The 23,750-nt window shown below is 40.1% G+C and overlaps 3 protein-coding genes and 1 long non-coding RNA gene across 4 annotated transcripts; 3 read left to right on the top strand and 1 right to left on the bottom strand.

The window, feature by feature from the left end:
• The first annotated feature begins 787 nt into the window (after positions 1-787).
• LOC132984554 (uncharacterized) lies at positions 788-2,098 on the top strand. Its single transcript, XR_009674968.1, has 3 exons — positions 788-954; positions 1,140-1,262; positions 2,045-2,098. It is a non-coding gene; the product is annotated as an uncharacterized LOC132984554 (long non-coding RNA).
• Positions 2,099-4,239: 2,141 nt separating this feature from the next.
• Positions 4,240-7,439, top strand: LOC132984768 (adhesion G-protein coupled receptor G5). The gene is made up of 7 exons (XM_061051710.1): positions 4,240-4,493; positions 5,068-5,230; positions 5,519-5,653; positions 5,739-5,849; positions 5,950-5,986; positions 6,827-6,927; positions 7,129-7,439. Exons 2-7 carry the CDS (start codon positions 5,075-5,077, stop codon positions 7,252-7,254), a joined length of 666 nt encoding a protein of 221 aa, XP_060907693.1. The 5' UTR covers positions 4,240-4,493; positions 5,068-5,074; the 3' UTR covers positions 7,255-7,439.
• A 310-nt stretch (positions 7,440-7,749) lies between these two features.
• LOC132984765 (adhesion G-protein coupled receptor G2-like) lies at positions 7,750-20,477 on the top strand. Its single transcript, XM_061051707.1, has 4 exons — positions 7,750-8,058; positions 8,154-8,247; positions 17,740-18,023; positions 19,167-20,477. Exons 1-4 carry the CDS (start codon positions 7,776-7,778, stop codon positions 19,310-19,312), a joined length of 807 nt encoding a protein of 268 aa, XP_060907690.1. The 5' UTR covers positions 7,750-7,775; the 3' UTR covers positions 19,313-20,477.
• On the bottom strand, positions 20,167-22,364 carry knstrn (kinetochore localized astrin (SPAG5) binding protein). The gene is made up of 7 exons (XM_061051709.1): positions 22,099-22,364; positions 21,756-21,785; positions 21,571-21,670; positions 21,353-21,467; positions 21,204-21,265; positions 20,511-20,585; positions 20,167-20,404 (listed from the first exon to the last, which is right to left on the bottom strand). Exons 1-7 carry the CDS (start codon positions 22,356-22,358, stop codon positions 20,276-20,278), a joined length of 771 nt encoding a protein of 256 aa, XP_060907692.1. The 5' UTR covers positions 22,359-22,364; the 3' UTR covers positions 20,167-20,275.
• Between the last annotated feature and the right edge of the window lie 1,386 nt (positions 22,365-23,750).

Raw genomic sequence — 23,750 nt, 5'->3', positions numbered from 1 at the left:
CGACGATTTTGAGGGATTTTGGGCCATTATCATGAAATTCAACTTTAATTTGTGGACTTCCTGTCGGGTTTTTTGAAACGCTGCAAGAGGATTTTTAGTTCGTCCTGACGAGCTTAATATGCGTACCAATTTTCGTGAGTGTACGTGAAAAAACCCTTTATGGGGAGGCCATTTTTAAAATTTCAAGGGGGCGCCACTGAGCCATTTTGGGATTTTTTTTTACGAAACCACCAAAATATAAAATCTTTTTCGCGAGACCTGATGACCGTGGAAAGTTTGTTGAGTTTTCAGGCACGTTCAGGCCCTCAAAAGTGGCCGCAAAGAGGAGGAATAAAAACAAAGGATAAAAATAATAATCGCTAGGGTTTCAAGAGGGTCCTCACATGGTTCGTGCTCGTGCCCTAATTATTAGACATGAGCCTTCTCTGTAATATAAGCCAATGTTTTTGAGTTAGTTTTCCCTAAAGCGTATTGTGTTTCATTCCAAAAAGCTGGTTTACATATTGATTTACATCTTTTAACCCAAAGAAATTATACTTTTTTTGCACATAACAACCACCATTCATTCCAGCACACGTTCATCCGAACATAATGTGAGTTTACATGTTTATTTTATTTTTATTTTGCATAGCAGCCCGAACAGCTGTGTTCTGTGTTCATCTGTGAACTTCAATGGCTTAAGAATTTGCAAATCAAAATATGATGCGAGCAGCTATATGCAAAGTCTGACAGTTTCATAGAAGGTTGAAGAAGGTTCATTATCTCTTGGTTCATTATCGCTGCTGCTCAGAGCTGTGGTGTTACTGTTACCAGTGAAGAGAAGGGTTATTTTTGCCTGATAATCCTTTACAGGAGTTTTTACTGAAAATTGTTGTGTCATCCTGACTGAGACTTAATGCCATCGACCCAACATGAAATGGTTGGCTCTGGTTGTTGCTGCTCTTTTGTGGATCTGTAAGTAAACACTCTTCAAGAAGAAAAAAAATCTATGGAGCTTAAAATTACATTTTTCTTTAGAAAACAAGAAACTGTCAAGTCTTGACAAACTCTAGGATTCATAACTTAGATTAAATATGTTGTTTTATGGCTTTTTTTGTGTGTGTGACTTTTTTTATCTGATTTTTTTTGTTGTATTTCAGCCCCAAGAGTGAGCAATGAAATGTGTAGGAAACTGAGCAATTGTTTGGAAAGGGGAAACAAAGCGTATGTTGTTTCTGACAAATTCAACGACGTCATCAAAGTTAAACCCAAATGGGAGACAAGTGAGTGAAAACTATCTAAAAAAACAACAAATTTTGTACTATTAATTGATCACAAAGTTCTCATGTCTCTGTATCTCCTCACATATTTAAACAGTAAGAATCTTATTGGTATTATTACAAAATACGTGCTCTATAATTTCAAGGTTGTAATCACAGGAATAAGCTAACAATTATTGCTTCAGATGATTGATTTTTTAGACCATACTTATATAGAATGCAGGATTTTGTTTCAAGCATCATCTGACCAACCCTTGGTGTACCTGTGTCTCAGTGCATGCTGGGATTGAGGCTCTTCATAGCCTCATAAACCAATAAAATTATCCGGTCAAATCCACTGTGAACAACTTGAACTTTACATAATCCAAATGTATTCTTTATTTTTCTCAAACTACAATTGCCCTTTGTAAGTATTCAACCCCTTGAAATGTCTTAAATGTTGTTGTGTTGATAGTCGTTCTTTTGATCTGTTGGGGGGTAATATCATTTTTCTTTAATTATTCGCAAAGAAAATTGAGAAATGTTTCTGCTACGAAACCAAAAAAATCAGTTGCAGCCTTCAGCATTCATGTTCACTTGTGCATCCAATAAGTGCATTTCAATTCAAAATGATTATGCAATATGATGTGAACATTGTGTGAAGGTTGGTATACTTTCACAAGTCACAGTAGTTGTTACATTGTTGTTTGTAAGTAATTCTGCATTAAACAAAAACTGCTGCAGAAATATGCAAAATATATCAAATTGTATGACATTACCACAACACTGCATTCTTTATCTCTCAGCGGAACATGACTGCATAATATTTCTGCAGAAAAACCCTAAAACACAACCTGCAAGTAAGTACAATATTTGAACACAATAAACTAGATTTGTTTTACATGGATACATCGCAGCAACATAAGAGTTGAATGATTTTGCTGTTTTTTACAAACAGACGGGTGCAACCAAAGGTGGCCTCAAATAGAGACAGAGAACGGTACTTCCCTATTACTCATTGCGAAATGGCACGTCAAGCAGAATCTTTCTCTCACTGTCCTGCTGGGGGAGAATTACTGTAGAGAACTGTTCAGCAAAGACAAAGGTGCTTTTACAACACTGTGTTTCAAATTCTTCATATATATATCTGTTTGCACATTTCAAACATTATGTTTGCTTGTTTTTGTAAATGTGTTTTGGGTGGGCAGGCCCTTTAAAATATTTCAAAAAAGTTCTTCTTTAATAACATAAATATAAAATATACATACACAAAAGTTTTGTATTTGCTGATGTGGATTTCTCTTGCAATCCAGAGTCGCTGTGCAACTTAACACCAGGTAAGACAATTTCTTTCATAATAAAACAAAATGACAAAACAAAATGAAAACAATGTAGTCTTTAATCCACTTACAAAATATTTATATTTCCAACAAATAGGCCTAAGTCTACTATTCTTCATTTTTTTCAAAATCTACTTTCATTACACTCAGTTAACAGAAATTGTTTAAATATTGTAGCTTTTGACATGTGTTGTGCCTTGGGCTCTGTCGCAAAAGACTTACATTTCTTCTTTTTCTCTGAATCTTTACATAGATCCATCACCAGAAAGTTGCGAGGTTAAATCTGTACAAACAGACGAGGATTGTAAGGGAGCATCATTCGTTGAAAATGTCTGCAACAAAGAAGGTTAGTTTCCTCCATACCCAAATAATAAACGTATGAATGTTGCTTCTGCAGCTCTACAAACGTCAACCAGCTCTGTGTGTGACTTTTATTCTCAAAGACCAGCATGTTAGCTTAAAGGGGCTCTACTGGCAGACATAAATATATTTGTTAGGAGTTGTTTTTTGTTAGTATAAAATAACCTGGGGAAAAAAGAATGTGCTTCTGTTAGCTTAAAAGGGGGAAAACAAACACCACAGTGAGCTTCCATGAATAACACTGTCAGTGTTGTTCCAATTATCCAATTGTTCCAAAAGTAATTTACCTGCAATATATGCAATAATATGCGATTTTTCACACTTAAATATAATAGAAATCAAGTATATCCTCTGAAAATAACTCTGTGAGTCATGACTGTCCACAATGAGTGTGACACCAGAGTCCCACTGTCTGTGATGCTTTCCGAGTTTTCCGAGTCCTATCTTCAGTTTGTTTACATCGCCTTGACTGCAGATGCAGTGCGAATTGTTTTGGTTTCATGCTGGTGCTCAAGGGCGACATCTGCTGGATCAAAAAATCGCATATAAAGCCTTTAAAGAGGACATATTATACCCCTTTTAAAACAGTCTCTTGTGGTCTGAATGAAACATCTGTGCTGTGCTTTGGTCAAAATATAACATGAATCAAGCACCAGATGAGGATTGTGACCCTGTATAAACCAGGTCTCTCAGAACACTCCGTTTTGGTGTGTGTGTCTCTTTAAATGCAATGAGCCTCCCCCTGAGTTTTCCCCGTAGTCTTTAGTTAGAATAAAAATGGCCGATCTGTGCAAAAGTTTTGCTCTAGGTTGGGGGTGGAGTCCATGGGTGGAGATATCAGGGAGGGGAGGGTATTTTTGTTTTACAACAATCCCACTGTGATGTCACAAGGAGAGCAAATTTGAAACGGAGCATTTTTCTCTGTGTTGTAAGACTTATGCAGACCACAAACAAAGGACTGGATGGGTTTATTTCACATTTTGTGGGTCGGTAGACACTCAGGTTACCCAAATATGCATGTCCACTTTAAATATTATTGCACTTGGCTCATATTGTTATTTGCAATGTCTGTCAACATATCAGAAGGGTTACACAAAGATCTTGAATCAGCCGTACATTGTCCGTTTAAAGACACCAGACTCCATTGACAAAAACAGTCATTTCACCTGCATAATACTGAAGTTACTAGTATAGCTGCCTCTGTCTGGTAAATGGAGGGTTGGAGATGAAAGTGGTAATCACAAACTTCACCACTACAGCTTAATAATTATACAAGTTGCCCTTTTTTTTTAAAAAAGTGGAAAGGTTACATTTATAGAAGTCACATTTTTCTAAAGTTGTTAAAAAACACTAAAGCTACAGATAAAACAAGATGTCTCCTCACAGGTCGACAGGACAAGTACATCGTCAGCATAACAGGGACAAGTGCAACCTGTGTCAACTGTAATAAACCAGTGAAACATCCAGAAAAGGCATACAGTTGTGATGAACTCAGAAATAAAGGTGTATCAATTAACGTAACACGAGGAGAAGATCTGGACCCTGTTCAAGCTAGGTAAGACATGCTACATTCATTAATTAGAGAGAAAAATGTTAGTTGTTCATTGTCTCTGATAAACTAATGAAATAAACTAAACTGAACTTAAACAAACACTTCTCAATGCTTTGAAAACACTGTAGGCTTACTGCTAATAAATGGACATTAATATCTGAACAGCTTAACACTGGGGCACTCGTAAGCTCTCTCTGATAGAGTAAAGTTTCAGTTTGATTCTCTCTGATGGAGTAACGTACATGTACGTTGTTAAGAGACAAAGTTCAACACATCATACTCTGAAAACCACAAATGATGGAGGGACCAAATCACCAAAAAATGCCTCCTGCTAGCTCAAAACACACGATTTCAGCAGGACAAAGGATTATATTTAAGGTGTATTCACACAATATTGCTGGCATTTCTGATATGAATGTATTTGAAACAGGAACAATGTTCAAAGCTATTCTGAAATAATAACTGTATGTTTATATTCAAGCTTTGACTTGAAAAACTTGTCGGTAAAATCTTTTTAAATTAAAGTAGACTATTACAAATGTGCATACATAAAAGTCTATCTCATCTACATCAACAGTAACGTCATGAAGAAAATGGGACAACTGGCCACCTCTATCAATACATCTTCAGCAGCATTGAATATGGGAGAAGGAGTCACAGGGATCATAGTGAGAGAAACTGATGAGGAAGATGTGGACGAAGTCTCCTTTGCATATGAGTCTCCAAACAACGACATAAATGTGAGTACACTGCTTCAACTTGACTTTTGCACATGTTCAATGTCAACATAGCTGCAGTTTATTTTGGGTTAACTGACTCAGCTACCTGCAAACTTAAGTGATAAAATAAGAGGTTTATTTCAAACATCAAGGACACATAATCCTTGGGATACATAATCATTTGATCCTGAATATTGAGTTACTGCCTGGACTGTAGAAAACAAAGTTAAAGTGAAATGTGTGATAACTCTTAGGATGTAAAACTGCTGTGTTCATGACCCTTACACTCACATGTGATCTTTTCTGCAGATCATAGAAAACAGAGATTCTCTGGCTCAGTTTTCCAGATCTGTTACGGTGTCGAAAGAAGCGTTTGAACAAGCTATCAATTTGAATGTCAGTGTACCTTTTGCTGCTATGATCAGATTCAACAATCTGGCTAAGGTATGAAAATCATCTCAGTTTCCCTTTTGATCAAAAAGAAGAAACACCTTGAATAAAAAAATACTCATTTTATTTTTTTTTTCAGGATGAGTTGAACAGCACCATTTTAGGTAATGAGGTTTTAGCAGTCGACATGGGAGCAAATATCTGCAATCTCACAGACAAAATATCCATCCATTTTTGGAATGCGACATATGTAAGTGGAAAAACTGCATCAAAAATATATCATTTCGTCTTAAAGTTTGTTTACCACCCAGGAGAAGTTTTGAAATGCTGTGATGTTGTTGTGATTACAGGAAGGAAATGCAAGTTGTCGGTCATGGAACGGTGAAGGTGATTTCATTTCTCCATCACTTATTTGAATGTTAAATTGAAAATATTGCTGCAAAGAAATGCATTGTTAAAATTTAGTTTGGTTTTAGACCAATCAGTGTCTTCTTTTATTTATAATGTTATGTACAAAAATGCTGTTGTTTAAAAAAAATGCTCCTACTGTGGATTAGTTTAGAATGAGACTGGATAATGGATAGATGATAGATGGATGGAAGAATGGATGGATGGATGGATAGATGAATAGATGGATGGATGGAACAATGGATGGATGGATAGATGGATGGATGGATGGATGAATAGATGAATAGATGGATGGATGGATGGATGGATGGATGGATAGATGGATGAATGGATGGATAGATGGATAGATGGATGGATGGATGGATGGATGGATGAATGGATGGATAGATGGATAGATGGATGGATGAATGGACTGATGGATGGATGGATGGATGGATGGATGGATGGATGGATAGATGGATGGATGGATTGGTGGGTGGATGGAAAGTTGGATGGATGGATGGATGACTGGATAGATGGATGGATGGATGGATTGATGGGTGGATGGATGGATGGATGGATGGATGGATGGATGGATGGGTGGATGGATGGATGGATGGCTGGATGGATGGATGGATGGATGGATAGATGGATGGATGGATGGATGATGGATGGATAGATGGATGGGTCAATGGATATGTGTTTTCCAATACCTCTCATGCTTATTTACAAGCAGAAATGTAAAAATATCTACAAGACACTGTGAGGTCCCCTGAAAAACACACAAGTTACTCGACTTGCAAGAGCTCTTTATTGTTTGCATGTTCTGTTTTCTGTTAGGAAGCCGACCAAACTGGACCGCCGATGGATGTTTAACTATACAAAATGGAGAAAACATCACATGCGAGTGTTCCCACTTGACATTCTTTGCTATATTATTGGTGCGTAAAATATTTTCACGCTAAAGACCATTGGTTCTCAAGTGGTCAAGTCATACATCTCATTGCCCTGTAAAGCTGCCGTGTTTGAATATTGTCCAAAGAATTATAATGTCTGTACTTAAATTCATTATAAACCACTGTGATAATCAATGCCAGTGCCTGTGACATCTACTTAAAGTGTTCATCTTTTGCTCTTTGCAGACTCCTCTTAATGAAACCATTTCTAGCTCTGACCTGAATAATCTCACCATCATCACACAAGTTGGCTGTGGCTTGTCAATATTCTTCATCAGCATAATCCTGTTCATGCACTTCCTTCTCAGGTAATGATCATATAACTTGCCTCTGTACGTATTAAGTTGTTTTAAACAATCTTCCAAACACAATTATAGCAAGATAGAATGAAAAATGACAAGAACATGATCTTTTTGAAATAAAGGTTTGTTCAAAAGCCTTCACCCAAATGAGTAGGAAGGAGATGTGACCTTTTTTAAATCTTTTTGAAAAAATACTTTAATCAAAAAGTTTTAAATGTTTATATCTCAGAGTTTGTATAAAATGAACCGTGTGTCTTTTAAATATTTCTTATTTCTGAATGTTTGCTTTTGCATTTGTATGACCTGTCTGTTTTATTTTTCTGCGTTTGTAAAGCTCTTGTTACTTTTCTTATTATCATATTATAATATTCCAGTGAAGGATTAATCAACAATGTATCTTTTAAGTGATGTGTTGTATTGGTCGAATCCTAAACAGTTTGCCAAATGACATGCCCTCATTCTTGTACATTGTTTATAATCAAAAAGTTATGGTAACCAGAAGAAAATATAACTTGCATATCTTCTCTGTTCATGTCTCATCACACGAGAACAAAGGCCAGCACATCCACAAGGATTCTCATCCACCTTGTGTCGGCCATGTTCCTGCTCAACCTCACGTTCCTGACCAACCACTACATAGCAAAACTCAACAGCTCAGTGGGCTGTGTGATCATGGCAGCTGCCATGCACTACTTCATGTTAGCTACGTTCACATGGTTTGCGGTGAAGGCCTTCCATCTTTGTTTGCAGCTGTACATGGGGGGCAAAATAGTCATCAGTCACTACATACTCAAAGTCTCTATCATCAGCTGGGGTAAGCACACTAAACGTCTTTATATATTCTGCTGTTTGACCTGACAGTGCACTGGACTTGTGCATGTCACATTGGTGTTCTTTCTCTATTTCCAGTTCTACCAAGTGTCCCTGGGATTGTCCTGCTTATCAAAGGAAAATATGGTGAACAAGTCATTTACACAAACGACCCAGAAGAAAACGTGGCCATGTGAGTTTGCAATTATTTTTGAAGTCGTTAAAACTTATAAGTTTCTTCAAATGTTAAAAGCAATAATCTTAACCTTTCCTTTACATGATTGTTGCTGAAGTATATCCCTTTCTTTCTTTCTTTCTTTGAAAAGAGACAGTGCACATTAATCAACATTCAGAAGGATGTAAATGTACCCGAGTTAGCTGAAAGGCTCATTTTCATCTGCAGTCCTTTGCCAGCTGTTCTTTGGCATCATAGAATTAAAAATAACCCATTAACATACATTCATTAGTATAGAAAAAAGAAACAAACATACGACACAACTTGGGTAACAAGAACAAATAATCTCCATCTTTGACATGATACAGTGAAAGTTACTATGGGTAGGTACAGCATCAGTGTTGATATTTGGCATTGCACTTGTACGCTGACCAGCATTATTCTGTCTTTTTTTTGGCAGATGTTGAAGTCCATTGTTATTTTTCCTCATAATATTTCCCAGAGGAAGCATATATAATGTAAAGAGAATTGGTCCAAGCATTGAACCTTGTGGCACTCCATGGCTAACTTTGGTGTGCATAAAGGACTTATCATTAACATGTACAAACTGAGATCGGTCTGATAAGTAGGATTCAAACCAACTCAAAGCAGTCCCTGTAATTCCAAGTAAATGTTCTAGTCTGTATAATAGGATCTAATAGTTAATAGTGTCAAAATCAGCACTAAGATCTAACAAGACGAGCACAGAGAGAAGTCCCCTGTCTGAAGCTAGAAGTAAATTGTTTGTAACTTTAACTAGTGCAGTCTCAGTGCTATGGTGGACTCTAAATCCTGACTGAAACTCCTCAAATAAACTGTTGTCGTGAAGAAAGTCACACAGCTGATTAGCTACCACTTTCTCCAGGATCTTTGAGATAAAGGGAGTTCAGAGTTCCTGAATCTAGAGTAGGTTTTTTGAGTAGAGGTTTGATTACCGCTACTTTAAATGACTGTGGTACATAGCCTGCCAGTAAAGACATGTTGGGGTTGTATCAAGTCAACTTTGGTTATATTCTTTAATAATTATTTCTAATTATTAACAATATAAATAAGATATCATTAAACTGTGTTTAATCTCGTTTTGGGGCACCACCCTGTACTCAGGGAAATATAACCAAAATATCACTCAAATCAGTCTCAGATTAGTTATTTAATTACTAATATTATTAATAATTAATAACTATATTTAATAAATTGAAGGCGTGAAATCCGTACACAAAGCCTTCGCACCCAGCTTATATCACAATGCAAATACAACCAGTAATCACAAACACTGCTCTCTTAAATTATAACAGAATTTATTTAAACAAAGCAACATCAATCCAAAATCAATGAACTTAATCAAACAAATAACTATTATAAACTAATCTAAGCAACAAACATTATCAAGCACACCTTGTGAATGAGGTGTAAATGTGTGTGTGTGTGTGTGTGTGTGTGTGTGTGTGTGTGTGTGTGTGTGTGTGTGTGTGTGAAAGAGAGAGAGGGGGGAAGAAGAAAAGGGGGAGATTGCTTCGTCCCACATGGTCGCCCTTACGATGGCACACACCTAACAAAGACCTAATGTGGCCTTAATGTCTAAAAGAGACCGAGTTCGGCCCTACACGATCTGTGTCTCTGAGGCGTCTGGATGGCCGCGAGTGTATAGATCTCTGTGTGTGTGGGTGTGTAGCCTATGTGCGTAATGGGGGAAGAAAAGAGGATAAAAAGGAGCATAGAGGAGGAGAGAAATGCGTGCCTGAAGAGGCCGGATCACAGTCCGAATCCCGCACCACAACTCGGAGTAATTCCCTTCATTCACAGAAACAAACCAATGGCCGAATTCAAGTTAATACGACTTACACTGGCCTTTCTGATCAGAAGAATAATACCCGGTTATAACGCTGTTACGCTAAACACATATAGGACGCAGCGGTCCGAAATGGGAACAACAAGAGTTTTAAACAGGTAAAACTCAGGACACAGCGGTCCAACAAAGATAAAAATTACAGTTTCTGCTTCAATCAATCAATTGTTAAAAACACTCTCTAAAGCTAATTCTGCCCAGACCTAATTAAGCCTCACTTGTGAATCGCTTTGCCTGCGATCGGTGAAGGAAAAAGGAGTCCGGCGATAAAACAGATCTTCTGTCTGTCCTGGTGTAGAGGCGTCTGATGGCGGCGAGGGTCCCTTACGGCAAGAGCGGCTTCGTTGGTTCTCCGTCGAAGGGAAAGATGTCCGTTGATGTCCTTTTGTTGCAGGACAGAATAAGACCGTTATCTTTCTGATAATCTGTTATAGCCTAACGCTCTCCGAGAAACTGAGATGCGTTCACTGGACAATCCGAGCTCGGAATTTGGAACACTGCCGGCCGCGGATTACCTGCGCGCCAAAACTTAAAACAAAGGAAGATTGTTGCAGGAAACAGGAGGTGAGCTTTGGTCTCCGAGCACTTCAAGTCAGCGCGTGGTAAGAGAGAGAACAAGGGGAGTCTCAGAGTTTTATCACCTGGCCGCCTTCCTGTGGGGTCTCCCTCAGGTTCCGGTCCCCCCTTTACGTCACACGTAGGTGTGAAGTACCGCAGGGAATTCTGGGATAAAGAGTCCTTTTGGGCCTCTTGGTGATCTTAAAGGCCCAAGTCCATGGTTTGACTGTCCTAAGCCTGCGTGGCCCAACATCCCCCCTTTGTCCTGAAGAATGGGATTGCGGGTCACAGTCTTTAGGGCAAATAGGGCCAACAGTCCATGTGTTAGGAGACAAACGTTCAAATAGTTAGTGAGCAACAGTCCATACATTTTGAGAGGCATTCGGTCTGGGCAGACACTGAGGCAAAGTCTGGGCAGACTGTCTAATTATGTCTAAAGCTAGGCATAAAACATAACCAGGCATTAGCAAAGCTTTGCTACTCAAGGTGCATTCTTTAACAAAACAAATGAAACAAACAGACAAGAGGAGGAGAGAAAGAGAAGAGTATCAGGTGTAGATTTGTGAACTCCTAGCCTGGGCAGGAGTAAGCCTGTGGGAAGGTGTTTGTGGCATGTAGGTGTGTAAATGTACATGTACATTATGTGTCTCCCTACCAATGTCAAAACACAAAACAGGGACTAGGAAACATTCATGTCGGTAGAGTGACATTGTTGTGTTTCCAGAATGGAGGCTATACCCCACTCCTATGTGGAGTCAGAATCGGGTTCTCTGTAAGCGAGGGAGGCCCCCTGACCTACCACCTCTTTCATGCGCTCCAACTCCCTGGCAGAACTTGCTTCCTTAGGGAGCTCGTAGGAACTCCGGTTATACCTACCCTTCTGTCTCAGGCTACGGCCATCCCGAGAGTTCCGTTTGGATCTGGTAGTTCTCAGTTCTCCAGGCTGGAACCTACTCTGTGGTTGAGTCCCACGTTCACCCCCCTGGCTCTGTTCTCTATTCTGCCAGTGATGTGGTCTCTTGTTGCCCTCACCTGTCACATGACATAAGCGTGTCTGCCAAACCACCTGTGCGAATTTCTTGATCTCTTTCATACTAAGCTGATGTGTACGACTATGCAGGGTGACATCTGACCGCACGCAGCCATGCAGATTGTGCATGAAGATGGACTTGAAAGTTTGGTTCTCTTCCAAACCTGGAGCCTCACGTCCCTGGAAATATGCAGATCTTAGGCGCCAGTAATAATCTTTGGGGGCCTCGTGCTTCTGGTGCAGGACACTGAAAGCACTAAGAAGGGCAGATGCAGGGTCAATGTAGGTGCAGTATTCCTGGCGCAAAGCATTGCAGAGCGCAGAGTACTGGTATCTGATCTCAGGCTGAAGGGTCGTCGTGAAGTTACGGACACTCTTGGAAGTTGTCTTCCAGATCAGCCTGAGTTTTTCTCTTGTGGATGCATCAGGTACATCACTGAGACACAGGTTAATCGCTCTGAGGTAATCATCGATGCAGCGGTCTGAGTTATCTGGGTCAAACCGCTCTACATCCTGTGCCATAGATTCAATGAGCCTTATGCGCATTCTTTGATCTCTGGGTAAAAGGGAGCCATCCGAGTCATCTGAGGTTTGGATATTCCTCAGCTGTGAATCCTGCGATGGGAACCTACAGGTAGCAGGAGGGGGCCGGGTGTTATCTCTGCCTCTGGGGGCCGAGAAGTCACCCCCCTTCCTATGTGGTGATTCCAACCTGTGAAGGTGTGAAAAGGTGTCACAGCTGTCAGGGAACTGGGGTGTTTCCCCAAGGAGCAGGGCTCCACAGTCAAAATCAGGAAAAAATAGACTAATTTCCTCAGTCCTTGGGTTGTCCTGGCTGCTCGGTTCTTTACTGAGCTTTTTCAGCAGGGTTGTTTGATCTCTTGAGGGGCTTGGTCCAGGATCGGAGTCATATCCTGATGATATGTCTTGCTCCATGCTTACCTGTGCTCCCTGAATTAATTCAAACATGTCCAACACTTTCTGCTTGGCAGTTTGTAAGTGCTGACTAACAGATTTGTTTCCTTTCTGCAAGGATCGGACCTTTGGTGGGAGTGTCCCCATGAAAGCACGGACACTCCTAGCCGTAGTCTTCCAGATCCGTTTCAGTTTTTCCTGTGAGGACGCATGAGGCAGGTCAAGGAGACAATGGTCGACTTCTCTAAGGTAGTCGTTAATACTTGAATCTTGGCTATCTGGGTCAAAACGCTTCAGATCTTTGGCCTGAGGTTCTATCTGCCTGGTTCGCAGACCCTGACCCAAAGGCTGGCGAGGGCCGTCCGAGTCGTCTGACGAATCGTAAGCCCTGTGGTTGTCACGGTAGTACGGTTGCAACCGTGGCGGGGTTTGTGTTCGGCTCAGACGTGGCCGTCTATCATGGGACAGGTAATATTCGGTGCCCGATTGGACCCGTGCCTCCTCCCTGTCTCTAGGGGGCGTGAAGTCCCTCTTCCTGCGGGGTGAGGGTTCTCTTGGCTCAAAGCGTATTGCAGAACGCGGGGGCCATGGGGCATTTCCCCATGACGGTGCTTCATGGTCTGGGGAGGCGTGGCGCCCTTCATCTTTACTCACCCAGCTCTTTACCGGGTAGTCTGAGGACGTGTGCGCTTTTGTGCCTGGGTCGACCCGGCGGTATCTTCCCCTCTCCTCCAGATCCTTCAACATGTCTGTCTCCCTCCTCCATGGGCTTGGTTCAGTCTCCCATCCTTCGTCTGAGGTTTCCTCAGCTGACATGGGGGCTGCAGTACTTGTCTGCCTATCCTGAAATCTGGGTACCGTGTCACTTCGTTTCTTCTGTTCGGCCAGTTTGCTGCTTTCATGCAGTGTTTTATTCTCCTCCTGCAGGGCCATGCAATTTTCCTGCAAGGTCTTTAGTTTATCCTGCAATCTTTCGAAGTCGTCCCGCAGGATCTGTCCTTCTTCTTGTACCCGGGCTAGCTGTGCCCAGTGTATCTCGTTCTGCACATTTGATTTGCGCTGATAAAGGAGGAGAATTTTGCCTAGAACATCTGAAGTTGTGCGTGTTGGCTTCCCAGTTGGTTGGTTTGCATATTCAACCAAGCCCTTTAGTTTCTCTTCACATGTGCTGAGGGTGTAGGAGTTCAGACTGTCGAGCTGCTCTATAGGGAGGTGGATAAGATTAGCAACTACGTCTTGAAGGGGTGGATCGTCTGATCCACAGCGAACCTTGGCCCATGGTTGATGTATGTCTTCTGCATACATTCTGTCTTTATTAGGGGTGATCCTGGCTCGGTGGTTGACCAGATCAACTAGCTCCTCTAATTTCTTATCACTAATGCTAATTGAATAGCTATATAGGTTGGCACTCTCCTCTGAGGAGAGGTTCGTCAGACCGGCAGCAGTTTCTTGCAGTGCTCCGTCGTCTGGTCCAAAAGGAGTCTCAGCTCCCGGCTCACCTAGGGTCTTGGTACACATTTTTCGTGATAAAATGGAACCACAGTGGATTACTGTTAAAAAAAAAAAAACGCTAAGCTAAACAAAGCTAGATCAACACCAGAGCAAATCTTATCTAGGTTTCCCAATTGATCACTGCAGTCTATCCTGGAAGATAGGAGAGGGGATTCACACCTCAAGTCTTCAAAGGAAGGGAGGAACTCACACCTCTCGGACAGCTGGCTATGCGACAATGATGAGGTTACACTCTCATCTGGCCAAATGGCTCTCAAACAACAAGGAGCACCACAATCCTTTAGTAGAATACTTCAGGATCAAAATCTGGATTAATGCAACAAATCAAGTTCATTGAGAAAGTCACACTAGCTGCATCCTTGTGTCCAATTGTTGTATGGACACAAAGGGGACAACAGTTATTGCTTTAACCGTTAACCAACAACATACAACACAACTAAGCCACAGTTTGATGTCTGCTTTGCTTAAACAACAAAAATTTAAAGAAAATATAATTTTCTTCAGAAAGATCCCTTTTAGGATTTAAGTTCGGATTACTGTGCACTTACAGGGCAATAAAGCTGGTTTATTGAAGGCCTCCCACGGGGCACCATTTGTTGGGGTTGTATCAAGTCAACTTTGGTTATATTCTTTAATAATTATTTCTAATTATTAACAATATAAATAAGATATCATTAAACTGTGTTTAATCTCGTTTTGGGGCACCACCCTGTACTCAGGGAAATATAACCAAAATATCACTCAAATCAGTCTCAGATTAGTTATTTAATTACTAATATTATTAATAATTAATAACTATATTTAATAAATTGAAGGCGTGAAATCCGTACACAAAGCCTTCGCACCCAGCTTATATCACAATGCAAATACAACCAGTAATCACAAACACTGCTCTCTTAAATTATAACAGAATTTATTTAAACAAAGCAACATCAATCCAAAATCAATGAACTTAATCAAACAAATAACTATTATAAACTAATCTAAGCAACAAACATTATCAAGCACACCTTGTGAATGAGGTGTAAATGTGTGTGTGTGTGTGTGTGTGTGTGTGTGTGTGTGTGTGTGTGTGAAAGAGAGAGAGGGGGGAAGAAGAAAAGGGGGAGATTGCTTCTTCCCACGTGGTCGCCCTTACGATGGCACACACCTAACAAAGACCTAATGTGGCCTTAATGTCTAAAAGAGACCGAGTTCGGCCCTACACGATCTGTGTCTCTGAGGCGTCTGGATGGCCGCGAGTGTATAGATCTCTGTGTGTGTGGGTGTGTAGCCTATGTGCGTAATGGGGGAAGAAAAGAGGATAAAAAGGAGCATAGAGGAGGAGAGAAATGCGTGCCTGAAGAGGCCGGATCACAGTCCAAATCCCGCACCACAACTCGGAGTAATTCCCTTCATTCACAGAAACAAACCAATGGCCGAATTCAAGTTAATACGACTTACACTGGCCTTTCTGATCAGAAGAATAATACCCGGTTATAACGCTGTTACGCTAAACACATATAGGACGCAGCGGTCCGAAATGGGAACAACAAGAGTTTTAAACAGGTAAAACTCAGGACACAGCGGTCCAACAAAGATAAAAATTACAGTTTCTGCTTCAATCAATCAATTGTTAAAAACACTCTCTAAAGCTAATTCTGCCCAGACCTAATTAAGCCTCACTTGTGAATCGCTTTGCCTGCGATCGGTGAAGGAAAAAGGAGTCCGGCGATAAAACAGATCTTCTGTCTGTCCTGGTGTAGAGGCGTCTGATGGCGGCGAGGGTCCCTTACGGCAAGAGCGGCTTCGTTGGTTCTCCGTCGAAGGGAAAGATGTCCGTTGATGTCCTTTTGTTGCAGGACGGAATAAGACCGTTATCTTTCTGATAATCTGTTATAGCCTAACGCTCTCCGAGAAACTGAGATGCGTTCACTGGACAATCCGAGCTCGGAATTTGGAACACTGCCGGCCGCGGATTACCTGCGCGCCAAAACTTAAAACAAAGGAAGATTGTTGCAGGAAACAGGAGGTGAGCTTTGGTCTCCGAGCACTTCAAGTCAGCGCGTGGTAAGAGAGAGAACAAGGGGAGTCTCAGAGTTTTATCACCTGGCCGCCTTCCTGTGGGGTCTCCCTCAGGTTCCGGTCCCCCCTTTACGTCACACGTAGGTGTGAAGTACCGCAGGGAATTCTGGGATAAAGAGTCCTTTTGGGCCTCTTGGTGATCTTAAAGGCCCAAGTCCATGGTTTGACTGTCCTAAGCCTGCGTGGCCCAACAGACATATTGATCATATCTAACATAGAGTTGCTAACTAAGGGAAAGACTTCCTTAAACAGCTTGGTTGATTGGGTCTAAAAGACAGGTTGACGGTTTCGACGCAGAAATAATTGAATTTAGCTCTGAAAGGTCGATTGGAGAAAAACAGTCTAGACTAATATCAGGTCCTGGAACTGTCGCTGCCATATCAGACGTATCTGCACCAGGTAAGGGCAGGAGGTTACCCCATTTTACCAATAGAATTTTGTTGTTGAAAAAGCTCAGGAAATCATTACTGCTGAGGGCTAAAGGAATACAAGGCTCAATGGAGCTATGACTCTCTGTCAGCCTGGCTACAGTGCTGAAAAGGTATCTAGGATTGCTTTTGTTTTCCTCGATTAGAGAGGAGGAGTAGGCAGCTCGAGCGTGACGTAGAGCCTTCATATATTTTCTATGACTATCCTGCCAGAATAAACAAGATTCTACCGTTTTGGTCGAGCGCCATATTCTTTCAAAATTTCGCGACGATTGTTTTAGAGTACGGGTTTCTGAGTTGAACCATGGAGCTAGTCTCTGCCGTTTGATAACCTTCTGTTTTAGGGGAGCAATCGAATCAAGAGTAACTCTCAGCGAATCCACTGCACTGTCAACAAACTGATCTAGCTGAGAGGGACTAAAGCTATCATAGGAGTTTCCAACTGGGCATGTAAAAGGGACTGGGTCTTAAACTGGAGTGCGCTCTTTTTGGAAGTTTTATGGTATAAATGTAGAACAGACATAGGGGTATTCTGGTTGTACTATGGCGATGTTCAGGGTCCATTTATGGCCATGATGTTGCATGTCATCCCCCCCATAAATGACTATTACTATTTAGTTATTTTTTAATGATTGTAAACCTGGAGTCTGTGTCACATGCAATCAACAGCATGCTGCCAAAACAGTCTTTATTTTATTAAGTACACATTTTTGATCGTTAAAACAAAAGCAAGATGAAATCCCGTCAAAAAAATAATTTGCATCAACAGGTTTAGATCAGCAAATTGATTCAAAATGATCCCATGATATTTCGAAATACTTCATTAAATAACCAGGAGAGAGATTATCCTTTAAGCCTTGCATGGTTTAGTTTTGCCCTCTAAAAATTTTTTACAGATCAAAACTGACAACTCAAACTCATTCTGCTTTAAAACCAGTCAGTCACCATACACAGTCTGCAAGAAAAGAACAGGGTTACCTGTTTTTACGCTTTATCACAGAAGTGGTTCAAAAGAGAACATAACAAAGATCTTAGAGTGTTAAATGAGGTTGCAGAATAGCTCAGTGAAGCTTAATTCTCTCTTCACTTTACTGACTCTTTCCTCTTTCTGTTCCAAGGTGCTGGATAACAGAAAGTGACGCCCACTACATCGTCAACATAGGCTACTATGCGTTGGTCTTCGTCTTCACCTTCACCACCTTCGTCATCATACTTATCTGGCTTTGTTGTCTCAGGAGGATCAAATCAGGAAACAGCCCAACTGGAACAAGTGGGAGAAGTATTTTAACCATCCTGGGACTGTGCTCCATGCTGGGTATCACGTGGGGCTTTGCCTTCTTCGCCTATGGCGCCCTCCTGATCCCCTCTTACTACATCTTCACAGTCCTCAATTCTTTTCAAGGTATCCTGAATATGATCTGGGTTGTAATATGTATTCCTTTATGACATTTGAAATAATTTACCTTCATCATATTCTTTTACACTGTCAGCTCATGTTGTTTTCAAATATGTCCTTGATTGTTGATTTTACAACACGTGATGTATAACCTATGTTTCATGTGAAAAGGGGTCATGGCTTGGGTTGTAACTGGAGGTTATTCCCATTGTTGATGACTCTGCAGATTATTTTTCCTGATTTAACCATGTGGTCAAAACATTGTGAAAAAAAATAGGTCTATTAAAAGTGGAAAACTCAACTTGAAGAATAAAGCCAATGCAGAAGTGCACAGAACAGCAGTTCCCACAGTGTCCACTAGAGACTGGCTGCTAAAACTGAGGAAGCTCAATTAACACTAGTTCTATTCGGACTGTCGTTTCAAGCGGCGATATTTATGCCCCTGTGACTTTTTCGCCTTCTATCTGAATGTAGATAGTAATTGGGGGACAAAGTGATCACCCCTCTGTACCGTCTTCTCTTAATTGGTACTCAATGTAATGTTTGTGTGCAAATCGTCTGTTTTAGTTTATAAAGCCCGAGAGTTATTTATACACTTGCAAAGTTTAGGGGCGTGACTGAGTTGACTTACAGGTGGGCGTGTTTTAGCTGTTTTGCCAAGAGACCCACCTCAGCTCCACCTCTTTGATTGACCAACAGTGAGTCTGAGATAGCATTTCAAACATGGCGAGCATCATCCATGAGCTTCATGTTCTCTTCAGAAACCAATAGGTGACTCCCTGAGCCTACGTCCATGTTTTATACAGTCTTTGGTCCATTAGGCCAAATGCCTACAAATGCTTGAAAAAGTAAAAAAGTTATTTTTCTAATTTAAAGACAATGAATTGCCAACTCCATGACAAACACCTTCATCGTGCAAGCAAATAATAATGATTGTAAAATAATTTTTAGTTCCTGCCTCTTAAATGTAAGATTTTGCTGCTTTTCTTTCAGCGGTTATTAAAATATTAACATTCCTTTTTATCGTCTCCAACCCTTTCTCCTTTAATTATGTGACCGTACCTTATGTATGACAAGCAATGAGTTTAAAAAAGGGATAAACTAAAAGAAACATTTCATAGACTCTTCTTGTCTTTCTTTGTCTTGCAGGTTTTTTCCTGTTCATCTACTACTACAAAACCAGCCAAGTAGGAAACACAAACGCTGACTCGAGCAGTTCCACCAACAGCAGCAGCACTCTAGGCACACTGGTCCCCTGGGGGAACCCCTACGCTAACCTGCCGGACAAAAGATAAACCCTAAGAAGATTCAAGGACAGGAAAGTATAAAGTAGGCATCATTGTAGGACTGAAGTGCAGACTACAAGAAAGTACAAAGAAATAACTGAAAACTGTAAAGAAGTATCATGTTACAGACGTTTTCAAAACATAGATATGTGTGGAAAAAAAACAGTCGACAATATCGGCCGATAATAGCATATCCAGTGACTATCATATCGGCTACTTTAATGACACACGTGTGCAGTGACTTTTTATTTGAGTGATCATCTTGTCTTCATTATTTATCTTTTCCACAAGAGTTGTTTAGTTTATAATAACTTTGTTTTTTTTGGTTTGCACAACTTCCTTTAGTGAGAATCAGAGAGGGTGAAGGGTTCCTGCAGTTAATGACTTATATGTAACTATGAAATGTTTATATGTATCTATGAAATGTTTATATGTAACTATGAAATGTTTATATGTAACTATGAAATGTAATTATTCTTGGCTCAGGGATGAAAACACAAAAAAGAGAGATATCCGAAGTAAAAAAATGACAAAAAAAAAACCAGTCTAATCTACCATCTGACGAAGGCCTGTGCTAGTACGCTTAAATTAACAGGAAATTACAATATATACAGATCAAGAGACAAAGATGAATACATCCGTTACTCATAAACCCCCTACCCCAAAAAACTACTCAGATTTCCAAGAATTGCACAAGTCACCTAAGTTAATGTTAAAAAATCGAGTCGCCAAAAAGCGACTAATTTGCATCCATGTTGGCTCACAAATAAAAAAGTCACTGGCAGCATATGGGCATAGATAAAATGTCCCAGCTGTGGATAAAGTGTCAAAAATATTTTGCAACATTCAAATATTGAAAGAGATGAGAAATAGAAATCTTTTATTCAGTTTCAATCACACTTACATTACAAAAAATACATTAATATTATCTTTTATTTTCAATGTTTGAAGGTGGGAAATTATTTGACACTTCTACAACAAGAGAGCTTCTGCTTCCTTGAGAGCTTGTTCCATTTCAGCGGCCTCCAGGGAGAAGTTTTCCCTCTCCTGCGTCATATGTTCCCGTGCTTTAGCCAGGTCTGTAATTGTCACTTGGATTTCCTGAGTGTTAAAAACATGGAACAATTTCAGTAAACGTTAATCAGCCCTTAGTTCAACTACAACAATATTAGAAGTCAATAAAAGGACTCGGAAGAGTTTAACTCACCTCTAGTTGAGCCTGTTGCTGGGATGCAATGTCTCCAAATGCTTTTAATTCATGCAGCAGGTCAGCGGAGACACTCTGAAAAGCAGGCAATAAAGATGTTTTTCATGTGTTCAGTATAAGTGTGGTCTAAGACTTAAGTATATACAAACAGTTGTATTTTTGTCATGTTTAAAGTGCATATTTCTATTTATTCTTTACTAAATTTCCAGTTTGTGGTTACTTGTGTAAAAGCTGTTTTCACATGCACTCCTGAAAATTTACAGAAAATTCAGAATAGGAAAAAGGGTTCCACATATTAACAGCATCAACAAAAGATACTGAAGTAGTTTCATTACATGCCTGGAGATTTCACCAGACGTGAGCACAGTCTGTGCTTGTGAGCAAGATTTTAAAGTCATTGCCGCCTCCCACCCGTGGTGAATTCTCTTATTTTCCTGTATACTCCCTGCTGAGCTCGATTTCACATCAAAAATGTACTGGCCGGAAAAAGTCATAGTACAGTTTGAGTGTAAAATTGGACTGTCTGAGGTCACACATGCAGCTCATCCAGGATTTTCCAGAAGTTTTCAGGAGTTTTGTGCATGTGTGAGAAAGCACTGTAAGATCAATATGTGCTTGTTCTGATCACACGCATAGCAGATAAAAACTAAAATGTGCATATAAACATGTTTCAAACTCAAATAAAATACACACCATAACTTCTTTTCTTTGATCTTCCTTTTGTTGTGCAGCTTCTCCGACCCTTTCTCCTAAAACTAAAACGCAAAGAGTTTGTTGTTTTCACCAAGCGACAAAGAAGAGGTTGATTAAGACCATTTTGAAAAGTTAAGATGCATAGCTACCTGGATCTATTTTAGCAGCAACAAGGAGCACATGACAGTCCTTCAGGTTTCTCTGCACCTCTGAATTTTCCTTTTCAAGGTCGTGGGACTGCAGCTCTAACTCAGCTACTCTTTGCTGCAATAAAACAAGGACAATTCTAAATGGCATAAGAAAACAAACCCACGTGTATTCTACCAGGAGTCTTAATAATGTAAGGCTGCTACACTTTCTTCTGTACCTGTGTCTCCACAAGGTTTTTCTGCAGCTCCTCATTGGTCGCGATCAACTGCTGATTTTGCTCCTTGAGCTCTGCCTGTTGCCCATACCTGGTGGAAATCCTATGGAGAGGTACATCATGAAGTTAAGGGGATAAAAAAGGCAGAATCCCAGTGTCTTGGGTATGCAGAATGACATGTGACCCACCCTTTGTGAACTTTGGGAGCAACATTTTTCCTGTAAGACAAGAGTGAAGAGAAGTGAATTTAGTGTCTGTGGAGCAAATAAATAGAGCTTGGTATATAATATAGACAGACATGAAGGGGTAAAGACTTAAAGGATTTGTCAATGATTTGTATAGCCTCCTGACTTCAATTTCCCTCCAATTCATTCAATCCATGTCAGGTAGTGCGTTGTAGGATGTTAAAAATGCCTATCTTGTTTTTTTAAAGAGTCTCTCCCACAGTTGACCTTATTCTTCTTATATGTAATAAGCGCAGTAATTTTTTTTTCTCCTGTTGATTATAACTATTATTATTATTATTTTTACCTTGGCAGGTTTTCTTTCTGAGCCTTAAGGACACCATCTGCTTTATGGTTGGCATTTGTTGTTGCGGTATCAACCTTATGACCGGCCTTCTTCATTTCAGCCTGTGCCCCTAAAAAAAAACAAAAAACAATAGAGATAATAGGAAAAAAAAAAAAGCTGAAGCGGATCAAGAAAGGAAAAAGGAATCTGCTGCTTTTCAAGAACAGGGGACAGAAGTCAAAAAGATAATAAATACCGTCATCAGGACAATCATCATTCATTAGATATTAGACAATAGAGATATTCTACAATTCTACAATTCACTTAGCAGATGCTTATATCCAAAGCGACGCACATCAGAGAGTAAGTACAACACACGCAAGGATCTAGAAAAAAGGGAACAATGTCAGTAAGAGCAAACGATCAGCTTTGAGTCTGATTGGACACACAGGTGCTGACAGGAAGTGACCAGAGGCAAAGCACAACATTGAGGGCAGTTCTTGAGAGCTCTAATCAGTAAAGAAACCATCTTATAAGTCGTCGTTATCATCATCATCATCATCATCATCATCATCATCAATAATATGGAGACCATCATCATTAAATTAGTAGGTATCCATGAAAGAGCTGGGTCTTTAGCTTTTTCTTAAAGGTGCAGATATAGAGATATAGTAAATAAGACATCTGCTTTTTTGTTGTTGTCATAATACAGTTAAGATATAGCCTACATTTTTGAAGTAACCAACCAAATCCCAAAACAACTGCTCACCTCTTGGTATTTTGGAAGCCATGGTTACGTCTGCAATAAATTGGATGCCTGTTCAACAGAAGCACCTGGATGGATTTGTAAAGATGTGATTAGCGCATTAACTGTATGAACTTTTCATGGTAACAGTGTATAGCTAAGATTTACCCAAAACGACACATTTCAAGTAAAGAGTTTCTTCCAGAGATTAAATACTTGAAATTCTATCACAAGTATTTTGCTTACATAAAATCAAATCATTGAGTATCTGTTTGTGTAATTTCTCAGGAGGACAAAACAGTGGCATAACAATCGTGTAGTTAGGTCATTAGGTCAAGCATTCAACACTACCGAAACATAACAAAGTGTGCTACAGATTTAAAAAAACACATGCCATTTCATCCTACCTTTTAGATGCGATGGATATCAGACCAGTCAACAATCAAAATGCAAAACCACACAAATTCAAAAACGTCTCGTCTGCTGTCGTCATTTCCGGTTTGATTACGCTATTTCCTGTGAGAATAAAAACAGCATTCTGACAATTCTCTTGGTCAAAATGTTTGTATTTCGCGATTTATCACACCCAAAGGCGGTGCAAAAATATTGTTAACAAGCTTTTTTTTTTTTTTTGAGTTTATTAAAAAAGCGGATAAATCGAGTGAAGACACTACCCAAAGGCTAGACTCCACTGCGCATGCGTGTAGGCGGCTAAATTCAAAACTGGAGACGTTAGCGTCAGGGCTCGTTGACGTTAGCTGCTTGTTTGCAGTTTTGCACAACGACCGAGACAAAAATAAGCGATATGAAAAGTTATCCAGGTGTTAACTACACATATCTGTTGTAAACGTGGGGAATAACCATCACAACTACGAGGTATGCGCTGCACCATTTGTTTGACTTTTCTTTTGAGTAAAAGAGGAGTATT

Source organism: Labrus mixtus, chromosome 12, assembly GCF_963584025.1.
Source record: "Labrus mixtus chromosome 12, fLabMix1.1, whole genome shotgun sequence".
NCBI lineage: Eukaryota > Metazoa > Chordata > Actinopteri > Labriformes > Labridae > Labrus > Labrus mixtus.
The sequence above is the reverse complement of the archived record's forward strand: the minus strand, read 5'-3'. Positions and strand labels throughout refer to the sequence as shown.

Excerpts from the sequence above, each read along its gene's own strand:
- LOC132984768 (XM_061051710.1), top strand. The coding sequence starts at position 5,075 with ATGAAGAAAATGGGACAACTGGCCACCTCTATCAATACATCTTCAGCA. Across the intron at positions 5,231-5,518 it reads CTCCAAACAACGACATAAAT|ATCATAGAAAACAGAGATTC; the intron begins GTGAGTACACTG and ends TCTTTTCTGCAG. Across the intron at positions 5,850-5,949 it reads ATTTTTGGAATGCGACATAT|GAAGGAAATGCAAGTTGTCG; the intron begins GTAAGTGGAAAA and ends TTGTGATTACAG.
- LOC132984765 (XM_061051707.1), top strand. The coding sequence starts at position 7,776 with ATGTCTCATCACACGAGAACAAAGGCCAGCACATCCACAAGGATTCTC. Across the intron at positions 8,248-17,739 it reads CCAGAAGAAAACGTGGCCAT|GTGCTGGATAACAGAAAGTG; the intron begins GTGAGTTTGCAA and ends TTCTGTTCCAAG. Across the intron at positions 18,024-19,166 it reads AGTCCTCAATTCTTTTCAAG|GTTTTTTCCTGTTCATCTAC; the intron begins GTATCCTGAATA and ends TTTGTCTTGCAG.
- knstrn (XM_061051709.1), bottom strand. The coding sequence starts at position 22,358 with ATGAATGATGATTGTCCTGATGACGGTATTTATTATCTTTTTGACTTC. Across the intron at positions 20,586-21,203 it reads ATCAAAGAAAAGAAGTTATG|AGTGTCTCCGCTGACCTGCT; the intron begins GTGTGTATTTTA and ends CCTGCTTTTCAG. Across the intron at positions 20,405-20,510 it reads AGCAACAGGCTCAACTAGAG|GAAATCCAAGTGACAATTAC; the intron begins GTGAGTTAAACT and ends TTTAACACTCAG.